At 38.4% G+C, this 23,955-nt stretch overlaps 1 protein-coding gene across 1 annotated transcript in view; it reads right to left on the bottom strand.

The window, feature by feature from the left end:
* CFAP54 (cilia and flagella associated protein 54) overlaps window positions 1-23,955 on the bottom strand; it is a gene marked incomplete at its 5' end in the record, with an annotated part of 326,512 nt that overhangs the window by 7,049 nt on the left and 295,508 nt on the right. The window contains 1 exon segment of the mRNA XM_079142877.1: window positions 2,856-2,989. Within this exon segment, the coding sequence (XP_078999003.1) occupies window positions 2,870-2,989 (120 nt within the window). The 3' untranslated portion in view covers window positions 2,856-2,869.

Here is a 23,955-nt window from a genome sequence, read left to right as displayed (position 1 = left end):
TACAAATTTTCCAGAGCCACGGAATGAGTGCAATGGCTGGGGAAGTCAGTTTAGCAATGGAGAGCTCAGATTCTCCAGTCGGGATTTAAATCCTGGCTCCATCTTCAGCTGACCTCGATCACTGGGCAAGTTACTGCTTTACACTTCTGTTTCACCCTCTGTAACATGACCTCAGTACTGCTATGTGCACCATGGTCATAATTTTTGGGAAAACACAGAGAGATATACATGTGAAGTGCTTACTAAAACAGTGCTTTGCATGATGTAACTGCTCCAGAAAGAGTGGGCAAAGTGGTAGTAGTAATGACAGTGGAGGTTGTTGTGATAACTTTACCTCCTGCTTTTTTTAGACTCCATGTTGTTATATTGCCTTGGTCACTTCCTTCCTTCATCCATCCATTCATTCATCCATTCATCTAACAAGTATTATATAAAATCATAGATCTCTGTGAAGTGCCAGGCATCCTTCTAGGCTTCTAGAAAACAGTACACGCATCCTAATAAATAAGAAAAAATGTACCAGTCAGGGTGGTACCCTATAATCTCAGTGATTTAGGAGGCTGTGCAGGAGGATGGCCACATTTAAGGCCAGCTCCAGTAACTTAGCAAGACTCTCAGCAACTTAGTGAGACTCAAAGTATCTCAACATAAAATAAAAATAAACAGCTTGGGAATATAGCTCAATGGAAATGTGCTCCTGGATTAAATTCCCAGCACCACAAAAATAAACAAATATATAAAATTAAAATAACAAAAACTGATAAGCATCCAAGTAGTAAAAACTTAATAGTGATGAATAATGGAAGATGAACTCAGGATGCTAACTTTAGGTTGAAGTGAATGGCCTTGGTTATTAGTCATGTGGTATTTCCACACCTGTATTAAATGTGTAGGTAATCTACTGCATCTTTCTCGCCCTTGGTGGCCAAACTTTGCATAAAAAAAGTAACTTCCTCTACTGAGAAATGCAAATCTTCAAAGTGTTCTCTACTCAGCAGAGATATTTATAAATCCTAGCCCCAGACCAAAGGACTTAGAAGCCTTCACCACCTAGAAGCAAGTGATCTCTCTCTCTCTCTCTCTCTCTCTCTCTCTCTCTCTCTCTCTCTCTCTCTCTCTCTCTGTCTCTCTCTCTCTCCCTAAGAACTTTTCCTTTTCTTCTCCATGCTTATCCTCCCTGGAGGCTATTCCTTTCACTCACCTCCTTTTACAGATGTCGACTAGTGCCATATACTTGTCTTTCCTCTCCTTAGCCATCTGTAATGGCACCCCATCAATTACTGGGTCAGCCCCAAGTCTCTGTTCTAGACCATCCTTACAGCTCATCTCCTTTTCCATGCTAACTGCACACACCAGCTAGGTAGTAGGCAAGAACTCTGCAAATGCACCAAATGCATTTCCACGTGGATGCCTCTGTTTTCCTATAGCATCCCTGCTTCTAGCAAAGGTCTACAGCAATTTTTCAACTGCCCAAATCCTTTTGATCCTTACATGCCTTGCCAGAAAGACTTAATGTAGTACTGTAGGACAAGTCTAGTTAGGTTATTTACAAATTTTGAAATTCCGTGGATTTCTACACTTAAAAAATTAGGGACCAACATAAGATTGATCCTTTTTTCACCTTTTATTAATAAGTGAGACCACTTTAAAATACTCGTTACTAGAACTATTATAGTGCTTCATAAGAGAAAGGCATTTTTAAGGAGTGGGGATGTAGTTCAGAGGTTAAGCACCACTGAGTTCAATTCTCAGTACCAAATAAATAAATAAATAATTGAAAAAAATTTCAAAAGGTCTTTTTAACACTGTATGAAAGTTGAAAATTCATAATCTGGGAATAAAGAACAATACATGAATCCCATTTAGCTATAGAAAAACACATTTACTTACTTAGTTTATTTAGCCACAAGTAATAATTTATGGGCCAGCATCTGGTAAGCATTTATGCTTAGCATTCTAGATGCTAGACAGAGTCAAAAATGCATGGTCTTCCTCCAGTCTGGCAGGGAAAAGGCACTCCCAGTACTCTTGAATATTGCTACATCACACACTGTGCTAAGCACCTCATTGCACCAAATCACTTACTTTGATACATACAACAGTCCTGTGAGAAAGACACTAATGTTTCCATTCTATAGATGAGGAAACAAAGACCTAAAAGTCTCAGTTAATTCTTTAAAGTAGCAAAGCTAGCAAGTGATGAAGTTACTATCCAAACTCAGGTATATGCAATTGCAGAGTCAGAGTACTAAGATGGGACTTCTCAGAAGTATAAAATCTGGAAGGTCTAATTTGCTTCAATGTTCTTCCCAAACCCATAGACAAACTTCTGGAGTTGAATTTACTACACATTGAAGTTAATACATGGTTTCTCAACACTGGCACCGCTGACATCTTGGGATGGGTTGTGGGAGCCTATCTTATATATTGTAGGATGTTTAGCAGCACCCATATCCTTTACCCACTAAAGGCCAATACCATTCTTTCCCCAATTATAACAACCCAGAATGTCTCTAGACACCGTCAAATGACCTTGAAGCAGAAAACTGCTCTCAGGTGGGAACTATTGGTTTAATCTGATTTTTCTGGATGGACATGTCTAAACACATCTTCATATAAACTACTACAAACATTAGAATAGTTGTTCCATTTTCTTTAGCTACCTCTGCAAGATAGTTTGAATTAGTAATGGCATTGTCATTTAATTCAAATGCTATCTAAAGCATTCCTTGACACTATAGAGTTTAAAGAACTCTAGCTTGCATAAGAAAATAATTTTTATAGTTGTAAGAGAACAGTTCCAGAAACTTATTTCAAACTAAGAAAAATACCAATTAGATTCTTTGTAAAATTACCCTGTAAAGGATGGTCATGAAATAATGGACACTATCCAGTTGAAAAGGCTTCCTCCTGATATAATACAGCCATTAGCAAGATCAAAGAGTCTCTCAAGATTGAATATAGAAGGCAGCGAAATATCAAATGGGACCTGAAAAAAAGCATAAAAATGTTTGTGAAGTACACTCTTTCAAACTGTTCACTATAGTCTCAAAATACCCAGACACAAATTTCATATAATAATTTTATATGCAAGTTAGTTAACTTTGTTGCTTAAGGTAAGGCCCAAAGCTTCCTATCTCTGTTATAGTGCAGAAAAGTCACAATGTCACTCTATATCCTATTAGGATTTATAGGTTAGCCTTCAAATTATCAGGTCCTTCCAAAATGTGGACTATTTATATAAACTTGCTCATGGTTCTAAGCATAGGACTCTTGATCCTGTTCTTACTGAAATGCTTTCTTTCCTAACAGACTGGCTGTTGACACATCTCCCTCCTTCATTTTGAGTGTAAGTCACACTACAGTCAAGGGGGAAACACAAGTAAATTATGTGTGGAGATCACCCTATGTGAAAGAGGCACTGGGTTGGCATGACTGAAGGTTAAGTACAGCCAAACTCATCCTAAGCAGGCTGAAAAACAGAATAAAAGACTGCTTCTGTGGTGATAGTGTTGGTTATTTGATTGGGGGTAGGACGGGAACAAGAAGACAAAACTGATGGAAAGGAAATGATGTTTACCAGGAACCACTTTGTACCAATCTAGATAAGTACTTTTTCTTCATGAACGAGCACATGCTACATAGAATGAACACAATTAGAGATGTGGATCTGAATCACGGTAAGAAATTAGAGGACAAGTTTTATTCATTTCTTGACTACTTATTAAATGAACCATTCATTCCTTCTTTTCTCAAAAGAGCATGATGAACTTGAAAAAAGTGAGGCTGATTTTGATAACTTTTTATTCACTTAAACATTAAGGTATTCCAATGTTTTCTAGAACTTCATACAATAAAGAGGCATTAAAAAGTTTAATGAGATTTCCCCTTTCCTTTATCAATTCTGATATAATCAATGTTTCCATATGGCTTTTGCTTTTCTTTTTTAAAAAGGATGACCACATTACCATTATTTGTTTATTTGATTAATGATATATAAGAAAAATTCCTCCTTCATTGATTCAGGGTAGAGTAAATACATGGAAATTAAGAGTGTGCTTTCTAGAGTAAGACAGTCTAGTTCAAATTCAGACTTACACCCCAGTTCTGTGAGGGGGTAAAGTATTTGATCTGCCCAAATCTTAATTTCATCATCCATGAAATAGAAATGATAGTAGTTCCTATATCATATTGTTGTTACAAGGATTGAATTGAGTTTATACAAATAAGATGTTTAGAAAGACGCATAGCATACAATGACCACTCGATAAAAACTACATAATATTGTTATTACTGAATCCATCCTTTTTATGGGTACACAACCACTGTGCTGGCCCGCTCCTGATTTATTCCATCATTCTCTGTAGAAGTTGCTTCTACTTTTTGTACACGCTTGCCTATTTATAGATATCCCTGGGTAAACTGCTTTTGATTTCTGTATTAGTGATTCCTTGAAGTTGTTTTGTTTAGTCAAAAGGTATTTACCTTTTGCATTTTAACATTTATTTCCAGAATTACTTTCCAAATAAGCTGAAGCAATTAACACTTTGACCAGAAATAAGTGAGAATTTCCTCAAACCCCAGGTAGCATGTTATGGAATGTCAAAAACCTTCATTTTTGTTGTTACTTTTGCTATTTCATTATCACTTTTATTCAGCAAAAAGGGAACAGTTTTGGCAATTGATTCTAACTGCTATATTAATACATTGGAACTATATGTATTTACCATGCTTATTTTGGTTGTATCTCATTGCTATTTAATTGCACTGAACATTTGATCTATTTTATAGTGAGGAAACTTCTCATGTTCAATCACTTTTAGTAGATGGCTTTCAAAGAAGTACACAAGAAAATAATAATTGGCATTAAAAATATTTGGTTTTTTTAAATTCTCTTTTGTTGCAAAACCCTTTCCATTACATAGAAATGGTTTTAACAAAACAATGTGACCATGTTAGTTTTATTTAATATTAGAGTTATCTTCATGACATAATATATTTACTAGATACAAATGGAGCATTCTGACTTCTGACCCTTGTCATTGAACCTTCATGAACAAGTCATCATTTGTCAAAGCATGAAGATTAAATGGTGAGTTCACTTATGGAGGTCACAGGTGAAAGTTTCACATTAGAAAGATAAAAGGAGTTGTCACCCAGAAATCACTAATTGTCCTCAGGAGAACAGAAATTACTCTAAAATGTCAGGACCCACCCTTGTGTTTTTACCCCTACCTTTCTATACACCCAAGTGTTTTAAGCCCTTTGGTAGGGAAGTCAAGTACTTCATGTGTTTATATCTGTGCTAAAACATAGTATTCTATATTTTTATATTGATGCACACAATTTTAAGGTAAATTGATGATTGAAATATATATATATATATATATACTCTTTTTCAAAAAGAACATATTCATGAAACCATCACCCAGATCAAGAATTAGAGAAACATACAGAAGAGGGGTTTTCCAGGTTACTGAGTATGCATGTGTTTACCTTTAGGCCAATTTGACCACAGTTTTCAAGCTTACACTCTCTATCAGCAATGTATGACAGCTCTGCTTATTCCATATTTTTACAGACTTTGATAATTTCAGTTTAAGATTTTGGCCATTCTGGTATTTCATATCTGTCACGAAACTCTTTATGTTTTTAATGTCATGCCCTTGACAACTATTAACACTATACTTTGGGTATAGGTCTCTTCATGAAGTGCAGATCTTTTCCCAATTAATACTGAATAGTTGTTTTCTCATGGATATATATAGGAATTCTTAATATATTCTACGAAGAAGTCCTTTGTGTTTTTGCGCTCTCTCTCTCTCTCTCTCTCTCTCTCTCTCTCTCTCTCTCTATCTCTCTCACTCTCACACACACACACACACACACACACACACATTTTTACTTCCACTCTGTGGCTTGTCTTTTCACCTAGTTAATGAAATCTTAAATACAGTCCAACTTACAATCTTTCTTCTATGACTAGTAATTTTTTATGTGGATCCTATTTATGAAATCCTTGCCACCACCTGGGTAATGAAGATAAAATTCCTTATGAATTCCTCTGGAAGCTTTATTTTATCTTCTGCATTTGCTCCTCTGATCAATTTGGAATTGACTTTGTACATTCTGTAAGGTAAGGATTGAGGTGTGTTGCTTTTCCATATAGATATTCATCTGGCCTAGACTCATTTATTGAAAATATTTTCCCTTCTGCACTGTACTGAAGAATCACTGCATCTGTACAGATCTCTTTCTGGACTCTCTATTCTATTTATATGTTTGTAGAATAGAGGTTCTCTCTTTCTAGACACTGGACTCTATACTATTTATCTATACTTACTCCAGTTTCATTCTGTGTTGTTGTGTTTCTTTAATAAGATTTGATAGAAGTTTAAGTCCATCAGTTTTGTCTTGTTCTGGATTTTGTTTAATCTAAGTCCTTTGTACATTCATGTAAATTACTGATACTTCTATAAATGATAGCTTTTTAAAAATTTCACTTATTGTTATTGCTTATGCTATATATAAATAAAAATACATTTGTATTGATTGTACATATAGCAACTTCCTTGAATTTATTTATCCTAAGAGTTTATCTAAAACACTTTGGATTTTCTGTCTGTGAATAATGACAGTTTTAATTCTTCCATTCTTCCACCTGTATCTTTAACAAAGCAAACACCTGTACCTTTTTAAAATTCTTCCATTTCTCTGGCTAAGAACTTTCATTAGAAGTGATGATAGATATTTACATATAATTGACTGACTTTTCAATTTAGGGGAAAGAGGAAAGTTTACTTAATGAGTGGTATCATAAAATTGCAACTACAGTTGTGTTATGGTTTGGATGTGAGATGTCCCCCAAAAGCTCAAGTGTGAAACAATGCAAAAAGGTTCAGAGGTGAAATGATTGGGTTGTAAGAGTTTTAAATACAATCAGTGATTTAATCCCCTGATTGGGATTAACTAAGTGGTAAATGGTGTTGCTGGAGGAGGCAGGAACTGGGGTGTGGGTTTGGATATATATCTGTATCTGGCAAGTAGAGTCTCTCTGTGCTTCCTGATCAACATGTGAGCTGCTTCCCTCTGCCACATTCTTTCACCATGATGTCCTGCTTCACCAGGAGCCCTGAGGAATGGAACAGGCCTTCTATGGACTAAGACCTCTGAAACTGTGAGCCCTCAAATAAACTTTTCCTCCTTTAAATTGTTCTGGTCAGATACTTTAGTCATAGCAGCGAAACAACTGACTAAAACTAGCTGCATCCTTATCTTTATTTAAATATCCTGTATTATATTTGTTATATTTACCTAGGCTTTTAGTAATTTTGCCACTATCACAAATGAAGTTTAAATTTTTTTTCATTTTAAATTATTTTTACTCAAATTAGGAAATCACCTAAACATGGTTAGGGTAATTGATGAAATAAACATTTTATTAAACATTAAAATGAAAAGTCACTGTCCTCAAAATCATTAAGGCCAGCTTTTCACGTGTTAGCTTAGGTGAAAACACTAAATTTGTCTCACAAAGTACATCAATGTTATAAATATCAAGAGAACCCAATTGTTCATTTAAAGTGAGCCCACATAATTTTTTACAAAGTGAACATCCCCACCAGTCCTGGAGACTTTGAATGACTTTCCCAGGATTATTTAGCCAGTCAAGATTAAGGTCAGGATCAATGCCTGGGCACACTGACTCCTTAGAACAGATTCCTAATCACTCTGCTGCACTGGGTCCCCCAGGACCCAGCTACTCTCTAAGGTCCTTCCCACCCTGCCTGTCCACTATGGTCAGGTCCAAGACTCTCTTGCTTCATGCAGCCTCTCTTCCACTCCTAACCAAATCCTTCCTCCCACAGGCTCAGCGTGTACCCTGGACAACGACATTTCCAGCTTCTGCTTTTGGAAATAAATTTTATGGGAAGTTTAGGATTTTCTTCCATAGGGAATTTCACATAAATTTAAACTTCAGGTGAAATTACTGAACTTCCTGGCCATTTAATAAAGAAAATATTGGCAGTTGAATAATGTAGTCTTCAATCTTTGTTTTATTTTGGTTTTTAAAATTAGTCTTGAATCCAAATTGTCCAGCATAAGGTACTAAGGAATTCTGTTTTGTGTTATTGTTTTTTTTTTTTTCCCCCCTAGGTTAGAAAAGTCTCCAGGGAGGGAAAGGAGGAACACAGTTTGGCAAGTAACTAAGTTCCTTTACTATACTTTACGGAGCAATATTAAAGAAATGATGATTTTGCCCTCTCATGACCAAAATAGTAAAAAGAAGGGAATGGAGGTTAATGGGAGTGTGTGTGTGTGTGTGTGTGTGTGTGTGTGTGTGGTGCACTAAAAACAGGTTAATAAAATCTGGCCTGTATTTGAACTTATTTGGGGATTTTGAAAGCCATTAGAGCTTAATGCTCTCTCTAGTGCTATATTTGCCAATGCTATATTTTATATGAGTTTCTTCATGAAAACTAGATTCTGTTGTCATGAAGATTTTATAACTTGTCTTCTGTTGTTCCAATTTTTCACCTCAATTGAAAGGAAAATTATATTGTCTTCAAAATAGCTATGATTCTTCTCAACCCAATGGGTTTTTATTGAGCACCTACTCTGAAACTTCTTCCTGCTCCTTCCTACTCCTCTCAGGAGTGTCAGTTGCCTTTTCACTGATTTTTAAGTGTTAAATGACCAAAAACAGGGAGGAGGCAGAACAAATTTCCACAAATCATTTAGGTTTGCTTATTCTTATACTGTGACAAGGAAGCAGGAGATTGAACAGCTCTGAGTTTTGTGATATGGATGAATTTCACTCAGTCGCCCTTTGAAAACCTTAAAACACAGAGCAAGAGACAAGGGGGAAAATCTTTTGAATGCCTTCAGGGTAAGAAATCATATAGTTTTTCCATCCAGCATTCTTACATATGAGTTTCTCTATCATGTTTTCTCTCTCTTCTTAATATATCGTCTTTCTCTGAAGCTAATGATTTATTGGATTTCTTCCTAGACTGAGGAAAAACACACATTTCAAGGAGAAAGGATAATATGATACTAGATTACTAAGAACTGATGTCATGAATGACTGGTGACCCATCTAATAGAAGTTTCACATGAGGGAGAACTAGATATATTTGGTTTCATTGTACTTTACACAATTACGAACATCCCCGTGCCAGCAATAATCGATACTACTCTCCCTACTCTAACAGAAACGGCTCTCAAGCTCAGGAGGGTGAAAGGGCTTTTATACAACTCTACGAGACCACAGGAAATTTCACACTTTTCTGAGAATAAAATTATCTTTCATCACTCTAATTTTTGTGTTAATAAAACTCTACATGTGGCAGAAAAGGCTTTTTTACATAATAGGAAATCAAACAGTCATATTGGTGAGATGGTAGAAATCTTTTAATATTAAATTTTAAAGAAATAATATTATAGAAAGCATTTTACAGAGAACAAGAAAATTGGAAATTAAAGACAAGACATAGTGGACGAAGCATTTGTGCAGGGAATTGGTTCAGGTGGCACATTGTCTAGTAGGAAAATAGACCCTTCTTAAATCACCACTATCACTACTAGCATTGCCACCCTCGCTTGACAAGGACTGGGCTCTGCTGTGCATGGAGTTTCCTTTTAATAAAGGTCAGAGTTCACCTTTTAATAAAGGACAGCTTTTGCTCAGACACATCATCTCATGTGTGCAAAAAAACAAATGTCAGTCAGACCCAAAATGTTTCAGTCAAACCCAAAACATGAGGGTCCCTGTCTCTCTTTTCACCTCAACCTGGATGTTTCCAACAATGGTCTGCTTATTGGGATACATGAAGAGGACCTCCACAGAGAAGTGTTGTTGTGGGAGACCATGGTCAGCGGAATATATGCTTAGAACTCAATTTTACATTATGTTCATTGCTTAGAGTTGTGGCATAATAAAAAGTACGTATTCGTCTTTGTCCTGAGTTCCTGACCCAGAGCTCTTAAAACACACGGAATTTGCTGTCTTTTATATGCTAAGGATAGGAGAAGCAATTAAGTTTAATCATAGCCAATGATGTAATTAATCATGCCTATAAATGAAACCCCATAAAATCTCTGTTCCGAATGTTTGCAGGGTGGTGAAGGCCTGGAGGTGCTGGAAGGGTAAACCTACCCAGAGAGGGCTTGGCAGGTCCTCACCCTTGCCCTATGCATCTCTCCCATCTGGTATTCCTGAGTTGTATCCCTTATAGCAAACTCATAATCAGAAATAAAGTGTTTTCCTGAGTTCTATGAGTTGTCTATTAATTTACTGAACCTGAAGGGAGGGCCCAAGTTTGTAGATGACTAGGGGGAAATGTGAGGAGCCTGGACACCCTCTTTGCTACATCTATTTGCATCTGACACCTGAAGTGAAGGCCATCTTGTGGAACTGAGCCCTTAACTTGTGGGTTCCATAACTAATTATGGATAGTAAATATCAGAAATGGATGGAATTAGAGAATATCATGCTAAGTGAAAAAAGCCAATCCCAAAAAACCAAAAGCTAAATGTTTTCCCTGATAAGTGGATGATGATAAATAATGGGGCTTGGAGGAGGGGGAGGTGAGAGAGAACGGAGAGACTTTAGATTATATAGAGGGAAATGAGGGGGTATGGAAAATGGCAGAATGAGACAGACATCATTACCCTATGTACATGTATGATTGCACAAAGTATGAATCTACATCATGCACAACCATAGAAATGAAAAGATGTACCCCATTTGTGTGCAATGAATCAAAATGCAACCTGTAAAAATAAAAAAAATTAAAAAAAAGAATTGGATCAAATACTTTGGACACCAATGGGGTACTGTACTTAACACAATTATGAACATTTCCATGCCAGCAATAATCAATGTCCAAAGTATTAGGAAAATCCACATAGCAGTTATACCTAGTATTATTCAAACTAAGGCAGAGCTCAGTTAGACAAAGTCTCAGGGGTCTTGGTCTTTTCCTCCTTGGCACCTATTCTGCACACATTACCATTCCCACCCCACGCGAACCCAGTCAAAGCACTCTACTTAATGCAAAGTGATTGAGTTGATAAAGGTATATGTTTTTCATAGAGAACTATTTAAGGATAAAATCCTAGAAGACCAGAAGAGACTTTAAGAGAATAGCAAAAGTTCAGGCTGTACATATCCTGGCTGATTCTGAGTGCTTAAGACTGAGGCCCAGAAAAATGCACCTTTGAAGTCTGATGCTGCACTGTGTAGAAAGAACAGCTGCTTTCTCTCACTAGGAAGGCATTTTCCAAAGAGACTGAATTAGAGGCAAGTTCAGGGCTTTTATAATCAAGGGTTAAAAGGAAGAGTTAAAGGAAAAGGTTCCCATAGATAGAGAAGTTAACAGAAATGCTTCTATTTGATAGTTTGTCAAACTGAACATCTATTTCTCATTCTCTGTGGAGATGTGGAGATATATATTCTAATATAATACTTAAATGTGATTACATTTCATTTTACATTATTACCTTTATTTTCAGAGAATGACTTTTTTTTCTTTTTTTTTTTTTTTTTGTGGTGCTGGGGATTGAACCCAGGGCTTTGTGCTTGCAAGGCAAGCACTCTACCGACTGAGCTATCTCTCCAGCCCCAGAGAATGACTTTAAAGCTTTGTATTTCATGGAGAACCTTGGGCTTGCTAATGGTTGATAAACATTTCTGTACTGTGGAATGATAGTATTTCCTGAGAAAGGAAGAACTACATTTATTGAACTGAATATATTTGAACTGAATATAGGCTGGTGTCTTTGTTTTAAAGGTTTTTTTTTTTTTTTCATTTGTAAATTAACTGTTATAGGGTAGGTCAAAATAAAAATGGAATTGAACTATGGGTCACACTATATTAAGTATTTTTAGTCTTGTGTGGGTGATATATGTATGATGTTTTCCTCCTACTTCTGTTTTAAAAATTAGACTTTAAGCCAGAAAGTATGTTTCATCGTTCCCTTAGATTCCTCTAATTCCAATAATTAAGGATTAATTGTGTGCTCAGAAGTATTTATCACTAGTCTTCAGTTTTTAATTTTTTCAGTCATGGTTGTAGTTTAGTTTCCTGTTATTATAGTTTGGATCTTAATTCCTGCCCTCCCATCCCAAAGGTTCATGTGGTAAAGGCTTGGTCTTCACAGTGGTGCTACTGGGAGGTGGTGGAGCCTTCAGGAGGTGGAACCCAGTGGGATGTATTAGGTATTGGGGGTGTGTCCTCAAAGGGGATAGTAGGACCACAGCCTCTTCCTCTTTTTTTTCTCCCTGACTCACAATGAGGTGAGTGGTTTTGTTCTGCTATATGCTCCCATCATGTTGTATTGCCTCTTACCACAGACCCAGAAGTAATGTGGTCAATCAATCATGAACTAGATCCTCCCAAACTGTGAGCCAAAATAACCTTTTCACTTTATAAGTTTGTTTTCTCATGTATTTGTTATAGTGATGGAAAGCTGACAAAAACACTTGGGAAGCAGATTCTAAGATGTAATTTAGCTTTCAAGAAGTTGATTAGGATTAGGGAATACCTCTGGGATTAATACCTGTGGGGAAAGGAAAGGAAGCAAGACGAGGCTGAAGGAGAAGATACACTGAAATGCAATCACAGCAAAGGGCCCAGTTCAAGGTGGGGTGCTTTGAAGCTGGGATGGCCCTTCAGAGTTATCTTGAATTGTGGTGGTTGTGGGGGTCAGCTCTTTGTACCCCCATTTCAACCAGTAATTTGATGTAAGAAGGGGTCATAAACTTTAGATGAAAGAAATTTCTGGAGAGTTGAAAGCTTGAGGGCTATGAGCCAGCACATTGCCAGAATTGGGAAAATAAGTTCTTCAGTCTTGAAAAGGGGATGTGGATGGCTCAGTGGAGGCCACAAGGATTTTTAATTCAGTGGATGACTACAGAACCATTCAGTGGCAATATGGCAACATGCAGTCAAAGGAGATTTGAGGTAATAATTTAATTTTTATGACAAATTTCTAGATGCTTTTTTGTGAGTCTTAGTAAAACAAACTAATATATTTTCAGTATCACTTCTATTAATCACTATATTTGATTGCCCTTAGGAACATCCCCTTTCCCCTAGAGTGTGAGGAGGAGAATTAGAGATTAAAGAAGAGTAGAAAGAAGATACAGAAATAATGTCTCCCAGGGGGTATTATCTTCCTGTAAACTTAAATTTGAAACAAATTCAATAATTTCATATTTATTCTAGCTTTACTTGAGAATTCCCTTCAGAAGCCTTAGAACCCTCTGTAAAATTACCAAAGGAAGGAGCTGGAAAAGTGTGGGTGTCCAGGGTGCTGAACCTAAGGGAGAAGCAGGAGATGGAAGTCAGGTGGGAGTGGGGGAGAAGCTGCATGCAGCAGGGGATTTCATGGGGAGCTTTGGACCTGCCAGTGGTTGACAAACATGGTGGGAGTGATCTCAGAGGGCAGCTGGGTGCCAGGGGAGAAGCAGAGCAGCAGAGTGGTTAGGGACGTGTTCTGAGGGGCCAGTGTACCTGGACATAGATCCTGACCCTGACGCTGACTAGCTGAGGGACCTTGGGCAAGTCACTTAAGGTCTTCAGGCCTCAATTTCTAACATGTAAAAATGGACAATAACAGAATCTATCTTAACTAGAAATGGGAATCTGAAGCCACATGCTTTACTTTAGAATGTACTTGTATATTATTTTCTTACTGCTGCTGTAACAAATTTTACCACAAACTTAGTAGTTTACAACAACATAGACTTATTGTCTTATAGTTAGAAATCTTAAATCAGTTTAACTGGGTTAAACTCTGAGGGGAGAGGCTGCCTGTATTTTTTTCTCACAGCCCCTTTCTCCATCTTAAAAGCTCATCACTCCAATCTCTGATTCCATTATCGCATTCTCTTCTCTGCTTATCTTGTCAAATCTCCCCCTAGATTCCTTTTAGAAGGACTTTGTGATTCCATTTAGGGATCAGCTGAATAATCCAGGATAATCCCCACATCACAATATTCTTAATGTAATCACATCTGCATAGCATCTTTGGTCATGCAAGGTAACAGAACTCCCAGGGAAGGCTATTACTCAGCCTATCACAATGTGTGAATGGGATGCTTAGTCAATACCAATATCATATACTATCAGTTCAACAGAGCTTTTGTATTCAAGTTATTGTATTATTTCTGTTTAAAAATTCATGGCATTCCTGCAAAGGCCTACTGTGCCAAAAATCAGTAGCAGTCACTGAAATATATACTTGCTCTTCTACAATGTTCCCTACCACATCCTTGCCTATTAGGCTGACCAGCAGGATATAAGCAGAAATTACAATGATCACACCAGAATTCATGGAACTGGGACACACGTCAGAGTGAAAGGAGAGTATGTGAACCATTATTCTAAATTCACATATGTAAACTGTGACTGTGAAAACATACCAGAAAATAGGGTCACCCTACATAGAAATGTGTAGGGAAATCCTGTGGCCCTCTCTTCTGCAGGGGTTTCCTTATGCAGTGCAGATGGCACAGTTATGACTCGGAGGAGAGATGCCGAATCCTCATTAGACTATACATGAGACAGAAAGAAATCTGTACTGCCACTGAGATTCGGGGCTTGTTGTTTTAGCAAGCACAGCCTGCTCTATCCTGACTAATGCTCTCCACTCTGGTAAGCTTGGCCTCACTGTATTTCTGAAAAGGGGGAAATTCTATCAGAGTAAGAGTCTAACTGCACTTAAAGGTCAGGGCTCTGCTCAGCAGCAAAGTTAAAGGAAGAAATGCTGTAGCTGGGTACTCTGTGGCTGGGTTCTCTCCTGGGGGGGCTCTGTGGCTCTGCCTGTGGGCTTTTGACCTGGGACACAAAAATGAAAATTCCAGAGTTCTAACAATACTTGGTATTTCTTGATGATTTTTTGTGAGAGAGCTCACTGGGCTTAACTTCTAGCAACTAGGAACTGGAGGCTCTATTTTAGAGCAAAGGCTTCATAAAGAACTGAAGTTTGCGTTTTGTTCCGGGGACTTTGCTGCCTAGAATCAAAGCATGCTGGGCTTTGTTAGCTAGCAGCTCCTACTGCAGCAGCAAACCTGAGGGCAGACCTTATGTGCACAGTGTGGAAAGAAAACCTGCTCACGCTGACTTCTTTATTCACGTCAGTACACACCACAGCAGCTGCAAACCCCTCTTGTAAGGCAGCCAGCGCTGGCAGTTTCTCATAGAAAAGTCTAAGAGAGTCTGCAGTTCTCAAAGGCATTTCACACACGTTTATCTATTTCACTCTTTTTATTATCTCTAACTTGAACAATTAGCCTTTGTCAGTTGATACAGGGATGTGGAGAAGAAAAGGGCAAGAAAAGAGGAGTAGGAAGGAGAGGAGAGGAAGAGGAAGAAGGAAAGCCTAGGTGGGTAGGAAGACTAGTGGAGTCACTGAACACTGCATCAAACGTGGCAAATGATAATTCTGTTGTGAAAAGAACATGTGTCTGTTTTCATAGAGAGATTTTTGTTCATCAAAGGGATAGTTTAATGGCTCCTTATGAATAGTGCTGATTTTTTAAAAAAGTCCAATCCCCAAAAGGTTACATATAGTATTATTTCTTTTATATAATGCTCTTAAAATGAAGAAACTACAGAATTGGAAAATAGGCAGTTGCTAGTGGTGAGGAGTTGCGGGGAGGGGAGTGAGTGTGGCTATAAGGGCAACAGGGACCCTTGGGGTGGTGAACCAGTTTGCTGTCTTGCTGTATCACTGTGAATCCACTGTGTGCTGATGTACCATAGTTCTGCAAGATGTTGCCATAGAGGAAAACGGTAAAGGGCATGCTTGATCCCTCTGTTTTTCCCTCTCTCCCTCCCTCCTTTGCTGTGCCAGGCATAGAAGCCAGAGCCGCACGCCTTCTGGGAAGCCCTCTTCCACTCAGCGACATCTCCAACTCTCTCTGGATTAGTTTTTAATAACTGCATTGTGAATCTACTGTTAATTTAAAAAGCATGGTCAAAAACAACATTAAAGATACATCTATTAAATGGCCATTTACTCTTTGAATTAGCAAACATTTAAGTAGGCTAAAAGCCACTAATGAAGGGAGTTGCTAATGGTCAAGTGAACAGATGATTCATCTCACACTATTTTAAGGCTGGGAGAAATAAAGATGACCAGGATGTAAGGAATGCCTACCACAGGCACTGTGCTGCTGTACCAAATGTGTTAAACATAGTTTCTAATGTAGTCCCACATGGGAGTAGCTATCACCAATTTACAGATAAGGAACCGAAGCCTAGAGAAATAGAGTAACTTGTTCATGGTCTCACAACCAACAAGTGGTAGAACCAAAAATCCAACTATGTTTTTATTCACCAGATACATTGTTTTCGAGACCTTTCATAGCGTCTAATTGACCTGAAGGCTTTAAGGATTCGTAACTAGTTCACAAGGGCAGAACTAGAACTAGAAGCAGAACTTGAACTTGTGCCAGGTGTCTTCCCACCACTCTATGCTACCACGTGGGCTTGAGGAAGAAACATGATGGCATTAGCACCTACGGATATAGACAGAATAACTGCAAAAATCTCAAATTGCTAGTGTCCACAGTAAACAAGGCAAATGATATGAATTTATACCTGCTCCTGCTTTGTGTATTTACTTAAAGGTAAACAACATTTGTCAAGAGAATTCTCAAGGGTTTTCCAACTGATTCAGCTCTATGATGCAAAAATCAAATGCTTTCCTAAAATGATAATACAATTCCACTGTTAAGGTTTGGTTTTCTTAATCAAGGCAAATAATTTAGCAAAGTGAAAGAAAGAAATGAAACTGAGCATTTAACCCACATTTTAGCAAAATAGAGAAGAATGAACAGATTTGCTAACGATACCCCTGTCTCTCGCCTCCTTCTGAATTCTACGAAGTGACTAACCTCCAGGAAACTCCTTTCTAGACTGCTGTGCAGTTGTATCCAAGATGATGCTGGGCTTGGTTAATCAAGGAGCACACACACTTCTCATTGCTTTTATAGCAAATACATAATATCAAGATATCTTGTTTTAAATTATATCTGATTGGATATAATTTATCACTCTACCCCCAAATGTACATCTGATGAAAGTGGGACTGGTACTTCCAGTCCAGATAACACAAAGGCTCTCGGTTCCTTGATGAACAAGACTGTATTTCACCCTGACACTGTTGCAGGCAAATCTCAGAGAGATGAGCATTTTGGAAATGCTATAAACAGCTTAGCCTTTTCTTAGCATTTTGAAGAGCACATTAATAGCCTGGCCTTTTCTTAAGGGTTTTCTTTTTCCCTTAGCCAAATTTGACAGTTAGAAGTGAACAGTGAGTGGATGGAATCAAAGTCAGCGCTGTGTTTTAGAAGCAGTGTGGAACTGATGTCATCTGGCATTGTCTTCAAAAGAATATAAGAATATTAAGTGAATGGCTCATGAACTTACATACAAAGGATACTCTTCACTTGAGGACGGAATGATAATGTCTCACAGAAGAAAGATGTAATTCTAGATGCCCATAAAATCTATTCAGACAGCTCTTAGTTGGTAAAAAAAAAAAAAGGAAAAGAAAGAAAGAAAATCTGCAACTCCTAACTAAATAAGTTACATTAGTACACATTATTTTTAATACTTAATAAATCCCTGCTATGAAATACATGGAACCTTGTACTCTGGGCTGTAAATAATAGTTTAGAGGTTGTCAGCACTACTATTTGTGAGGTTTTGTTAAAAAGAAACCAAAAGGCATACAGTGAGAAAATAAAATTAGCCAAAGGAAGTTAAATAAATTAGCGTGACCCTCTAGATTTAGCATCCTTTAAAAAAAAAAAAAAAAGAAGGAAGCTGTCCTGTATAAATAAGGGCATGTGCAACCCCATTCAACACCCAGAAAGACTTCACAGGTTATTTCAAAGTATCCTTTGAGAATCCACCTAGTTTATCCTCTACCCTGTGAGCATAAACACACTCAGCAACTCCATGGCTATAACCCAGTATATTTAGGAAAGATTACTAATTTAAAAAATGGCTTAAGTAGGTCCCTTAGGAGAAGCCCCTGTTCAGAGGAGAAATAGTCCCAGAAATTAGGACTTGTATTGGGTGCTATGGCAGACTGAATTTCTCCCAAACGGCTGCAACAGCAATTCCCTTCCCATACTCCCTTCTAACAATTTGACTTTGATATTTTCTGCCCCAAAGAATAGAGTCTATGTCCAACCTTGAATCTGGGTGGACTTGAGACAAGTAGGGAAGTCATTATAGAATTTTCAAGGTTAAGGCTAAAACATGATGGAAACTTAGCTGGTTCTCTTGGGAGGCTCATTCTTGAAAACTCAGCCACCATGTTGTGAAGAGGCCCCAACAACCACAGAGAGAGTGCTCATGTTCTGTTCTGGCCCACAGCCACACTGTGTTCCCAGCACCCAACGGACAGCCAACATCAAGTACCATCCAAATGAGCCTTCAGTGATGCCAGTCGCCAGGCTTTTAAGTATCCCAGCCTTCAAGTCTTCCCAGCCAATACCCCAGATACCATGGAGCAGAGACAAACTGTCCTACTATGCTCATTCCAGTATGTGACCCACAAAATAGTAGAGTCTAACTCAGCTGTAGTCATTTTATGCCACTAAATTTTGGGTGCTTCGTTATGTAAGGTTAGCAGTTGGAACAGAAGACCACAGAACACATGTGATTAGAAGTGATGCATACAGCCATTCCTAGCACTTGTATTACTCCAGCCTCTTCTGTGATATACTCAGAGGCTTTGTCATAGGCATTATGTTCTTCTGCTACAGTCACTTACTAGGGAACCAAGTCTACTTACAAGGTCTCATTCCAAGTGAACTCGAGTAGTTTTTAGATGACACTAATGGTAACTATCTTGCTTAGTCTGTGCCAGGCACTATTCTGAGAATTTTATGTGAGTTAACTCACTTAATCCACACCATGACCCCATGTGAAAGTGATCAGAATCAAAATGGAGTCACTCATGTCAAACTCTAACAAAATAGTAGAACCAGGAAGGTTGTGAAGGAGGGAAGCTCATGCGCATATCCCTGACAACCAGAACTGTTACGAAAGCCTCTGTCAGAACCATAACCTGATACAAAGGCTACCATAACTACACAGAAAATACATCTGCGAGGAAGTTTGTCCAGCAACAGCCTGGTCAACCTTGGGCCAACACTACTCTTGTTAATGATCCCTGGAACCAAGGATAATTGTTTGAAAACAAACTGATTTTGCCTTTAAAAATTTCCCCTCGTGGCAAAACTCCTTGATATGCCCATATATATTCTCAGCAAAATATTCATTCCTGAATAAACTTATTGAGCCTCGGAGAATTTTCGTTTGTTATTTAGTTGACATCTATGAGGTAAGTATTATTTTTGTTCCATTTTAGAATAGGGAAACCTATGTGCTTGGGTTAAACAACTTGCCTGAAGTTATACAACTCAAAAAACAGCAGAGCTGGGCTTGGATTTGGAAGCAGGCAATATGTCCCTCTGCCTGTCCATTAACTACCACACCCACCACACCATAAACCCTGACTCTAACTCTCCTGTGGGAACACATTGTAAATCTAGTCCCCCACCTGCAAGGCCAAGAGGCCCCATACTGAAAAGTCTGGACAGGACTGGCTTCAGGATAATGACAGTGGTCAAAAGCAGGCTCTGGAGTTGGTCACTTTTGACCGTGACAGTTACCAGCTCTGTGACCCTGGGCAGGTCTTTTAAATACTCTGACCATATTCACCCTCCATCTCCATGCAAAACCATCATCCGTTTTAAAACCTCATGCCTCCTCAGTATGTAAGCATCAGCCCCAAGTCCTCTTTCTGGACCATCAGCTCTGCCAGGCAAGCACTCTGTCTTTGCCATCACCAGTTCCTCCAGCGAGTCCCACACAGAGCCTTGCACTCAGCTGCAGCTTGTAAGTGGAGCTGAGGTTTTTGTTTGTTTCTTTCCTTTAAAAATTTTTTGCTTTATTTTTCTTTGCATTTAGGGCTTCTGGGATTTTTTCCATTCTCTCCATGCTTGTGAACAAAACCAAAAATCACACCTTCACCACTGAGCCAGCTGCCAGAGCTGAGACTTTTATTTTTGATCTCTTCTTTCAAAAGTCTTTCTAATCAGAGGAAAATAACTGCATGAGTGTCCTTGGTCATGTTTGTATTTTCTTAAGGATACTCTTGTCATTTTGCAGTCATTTGTCAAAGCAATTAAAACTTTTAACCATGGGTCACTAGCTTAATTTCACAGCGGGAATTAGTGAATCCTGCTAAAAAGATACTGAAGTTCATCACCTTCAGAACTATGGAGAGACTGTTAGGGAAGCCCAAGAGTGATGCTCAGTCCTCAGGCCTCTTTCCCCACTCTGTACTGTAATTGCTTCCGTGACTGCCTGTCTCCTGCACTAAATTGCAGCTCTCCTGAAGGCAGAGAATGGCTTTTACTTTTGTATTCCAAAGCCTCACACAGTAACAGGTACAGAGGAGGCACTTCACAAATGTTTACTGAAAGTGACAGCCCCAAAGTCACTAATAATGGTAGAACTAGAATAGCAATCCAGAGCTATGTCTGGAAGATGGATCATGAGCTATTCATTCATTTAACATTTTTTGAACATCTGTTGGGGGCCAGACCCGGGACAAAGCATTGAGAATAAAAACATAATATGACCCAATCTTATATGAGATCCAATCAGCCCTCGTAGTGGAGAGAAAAGTGGAAGTATATCGTATAACACATTTTGATTAATAATGATGAGTGCATAGATATAAATAAGCCAAGGGTTTAAGAGAGAAGTGATGAAAAAGTGGCGATCTGAGTTAGGTTAGCACAGGTGAGATGCGCTACTGCCGATTTTTACATGACACCCAGCACAATATAAGAGGCTGGCATTGTGAGGCAACGGCTTCAGCTAACATGCAGAAGTCACAAAAGGTCAGAAGAGAACATAAGGTGTAGGCAGTCTCGAGATGGAATCGATACATTAGCCATAGTCTTGAAGATGCGAATAACTTAATAAACTGAGGGATGTTAACATGGTGGAATGATAATTTACTCACTAGCATATGATTAATGCCAATATCCTATCATCAACTTCCACTATTATAGTAAGACATTCCCTGGATGTATGTTAGTTAAAAATGCAGATCTAGGGATGGGGATGTGGCTCAGCGGTAGAGCACTTATCTAGCATGTGTGAGGCCCTGGGTATAATCCACAGCACCATATATAAATGAATAAATTATGGGCACACTAAATTCAGCCATGTAAAAAGGAATGTACATTAATAATGCACATACTAATATGCATGCCACTAGAATTTAACTATTATTATGGATTTTTAGGTTAAATTTACATATTTTAAAGAAACATTGCACAAACTAATTTATGTTCAATAGGAGCTACAGAAATAATGGCAGACATCAGGCTGAAATGTTTTCTGAGACTTGAGGCGTTTTTATTTATTATGAGATAAGTTCATGGCTGTTCCAATTCACCTCAGCCTCCTGCATGCCATTGACTGTCTCACTAGAACTCTGACCTTCCAGGTACCTCTGTTTCCTTCTTGCATTTACCTAATAAAATAATATGCTTCTATAGGCAGTTTTCATTCCTATATCAAAGAAACCAAGTGCTGCTAGAGAAAAACCACAAACCAAGAAGCCTAGTGTCCTAACAAACATGACATTTAAATCTTGAAGTGGCCTTAGTCCTTTTATTTGTCCTGGGACAGCTTCCTCCCCCATGGCACTGACTGATGATGATATTTAAGACCTTCCGCTTTCTCTTAGAAGACCATGCTCTCCAGCCTCCTGTCCCACTACTGAATTGGGAGAATTAAAATCACTGGGTGACTGCCCCAACTTCTCTCATTCTTTTCTTACACACTTACCTGCATCCATTCCCACCTTGATATGCGACCTAAAGAAAGGTGTAGAGGAAGAAGTTTTTTTTTTTTTTTTGCTTCAAGCATTACCTCACTTGTACTGTACAGATCCTTCTGTTCGCTGCCATCTCCCCTATGGCTCTGCTTCATTCTGTGTCCTTACAGGCATCCTCTACTCCTCCTAATTCTTTTCCCAACCACCTCTGCCCCTCAAATCTGTGACTCCTTCTAGCTGTTTCCCTACATTCCTCATTTTGTTTTTGAATCCTAAAGATCAGTCTACTCTGGTGACTTTTACTTTCTCATCTCACAGTCTCACCTCTCCCTCCTTGAGTCCCTATAGCACCTGCTGCTACTATTCTTTCAGGTGTTGCCTTGTCACTTTTTTTTTTTTTTTTGGTACTGGGGATTGAACCCGGGGGTGCTCTACCACTGAGCGACATCCACAGGCGTGTACCACCACACTCAGCTGCTTCTACTATTATAATAAGACATTCCTTGGATGTATGCTAGTTACAAATGCAGATCTAGGGATGGGTGAAGCTCAGTAGTAGAGTGCTACTAGCCTCACATGTGCAAGGTCCTGAGTTTGATCCCCACCCCGTTCCACACACACAAAAAGATAACAGTGGACCCAGATATGACTTCTGCCTCTTCCACATATAAGTTGTAACACCTGACCATACTGCTTAATTTTCCTGTGCATCAGTTTCTCATCTCCACAATACGGATAGTAATAGTAATCCACTTCAAAGGGTTCTTGTGATATTAAGTGATATAATGTATACAAAACATTTAACAACCTCTGCACTTGCCATGTGCTCAATAAATATTTATTACTATCATTACTATTAGTAGTAGCTTTTGCATTTCAATGACTATTATCATATTGTCAGATACCATACTAGGTCAATCTAAAAATCCTGAACTAAAAACAAATAATCCCACTAAACCTGGGCAACCAAGAAAAACTGCTTTGCAATTTCTGTATATGATCTCTTTGATCTCCTGACCTTAAGATAACTTTTCCATGTTTAAAGCAGGACCTGGGGCTGGGGTTGTGGCTCAGTGGTAGAGCGCTTGCCTAGCATGTGTGAGGCCCTGGGTTCGATTCTCAGCACCGCATATAAATTAATTAATTAAATAAAGGTCCATCGACAACAAGAAAAAAATATTTAAAAAAAAAGCAGGACTTACTCTTAGGAACCTCTTCTCTATACTGATTCTGTATGATTCCAGTCTATTCAAATTATATACATTCATAAATTAATCATTAATCTGTTCAATTTATACATACTTTCACACATGTGTGTAACTGATGAGGCAAATTTATTTGTATCCTGTGTACTAATGAAAATAATTTAGCTGTCAATAGAAACTTTAATCTGTGTTTCCTTTGTAGCTACAAAAGTATCTATACCAATGTTCTGTATATGCAGCACAGAGTCAGTAATTATGATGGACAGGTAGTTGTTTAAAGGACTTAATCACAGTAAGAACAGAGAATATTTTTAGCATCATGTTTGAATCCTTCCTGACATCTTGGGAAATGCAGTAATTCAAACCTACGCAGGCAATTAAAGGAATGCTTTTTATTGCTGCTTGACCAGAAATCATACCTAATGGTCACTAATACGCTGTGATTAATCACTAAGATGGTTAGTATGGGATATTCATTCCCTTCCTTCATATCCTTGCTATTCTCAGTCTCTTTATGTCACAAGTCATGCATAGCAATATTTATTTTAATTAGGAAGAGGTAATACAAGCAAAGGTAATTTGTAATAGGTATGTTCAGGAAGGAACCAAATTGCACAGCAAGATCTCATACTGGTGACAAAAAGGGCCCCACTAGAGCATGTGATTTTGCCTAACAATTTACTTCTTGGGACACACTCATGAATGCTCATGGCCTGTCCCAGCACTGTTAGGTAAGTCTTGCTCTCTGAAGGAACACAGGATGAGGTTGAAGTGGGAGGTACCCTCTCTTGGATGGGTGGATCTTTCACCACTGGGATCCCATGTTGGGATCCTGCACACTGACCTCATTCCTAAGGTT

This window comes from Sciurus vulgaris, assembly GCF_902686455.1.
Source record: "Sciurus vulgaris genome assembly, chromosome: 5".
Classification (NCBI taxonomy): domain Eukaryota; kingdom Metazoa; phylum Chordata; class Mammalia; order Rodentia; family Sciuridae; genus Sciurus; species Sciurus vulgaris.
This window is presented reverse-complemented; position numbering and strand designations above follow the sequence as displayed.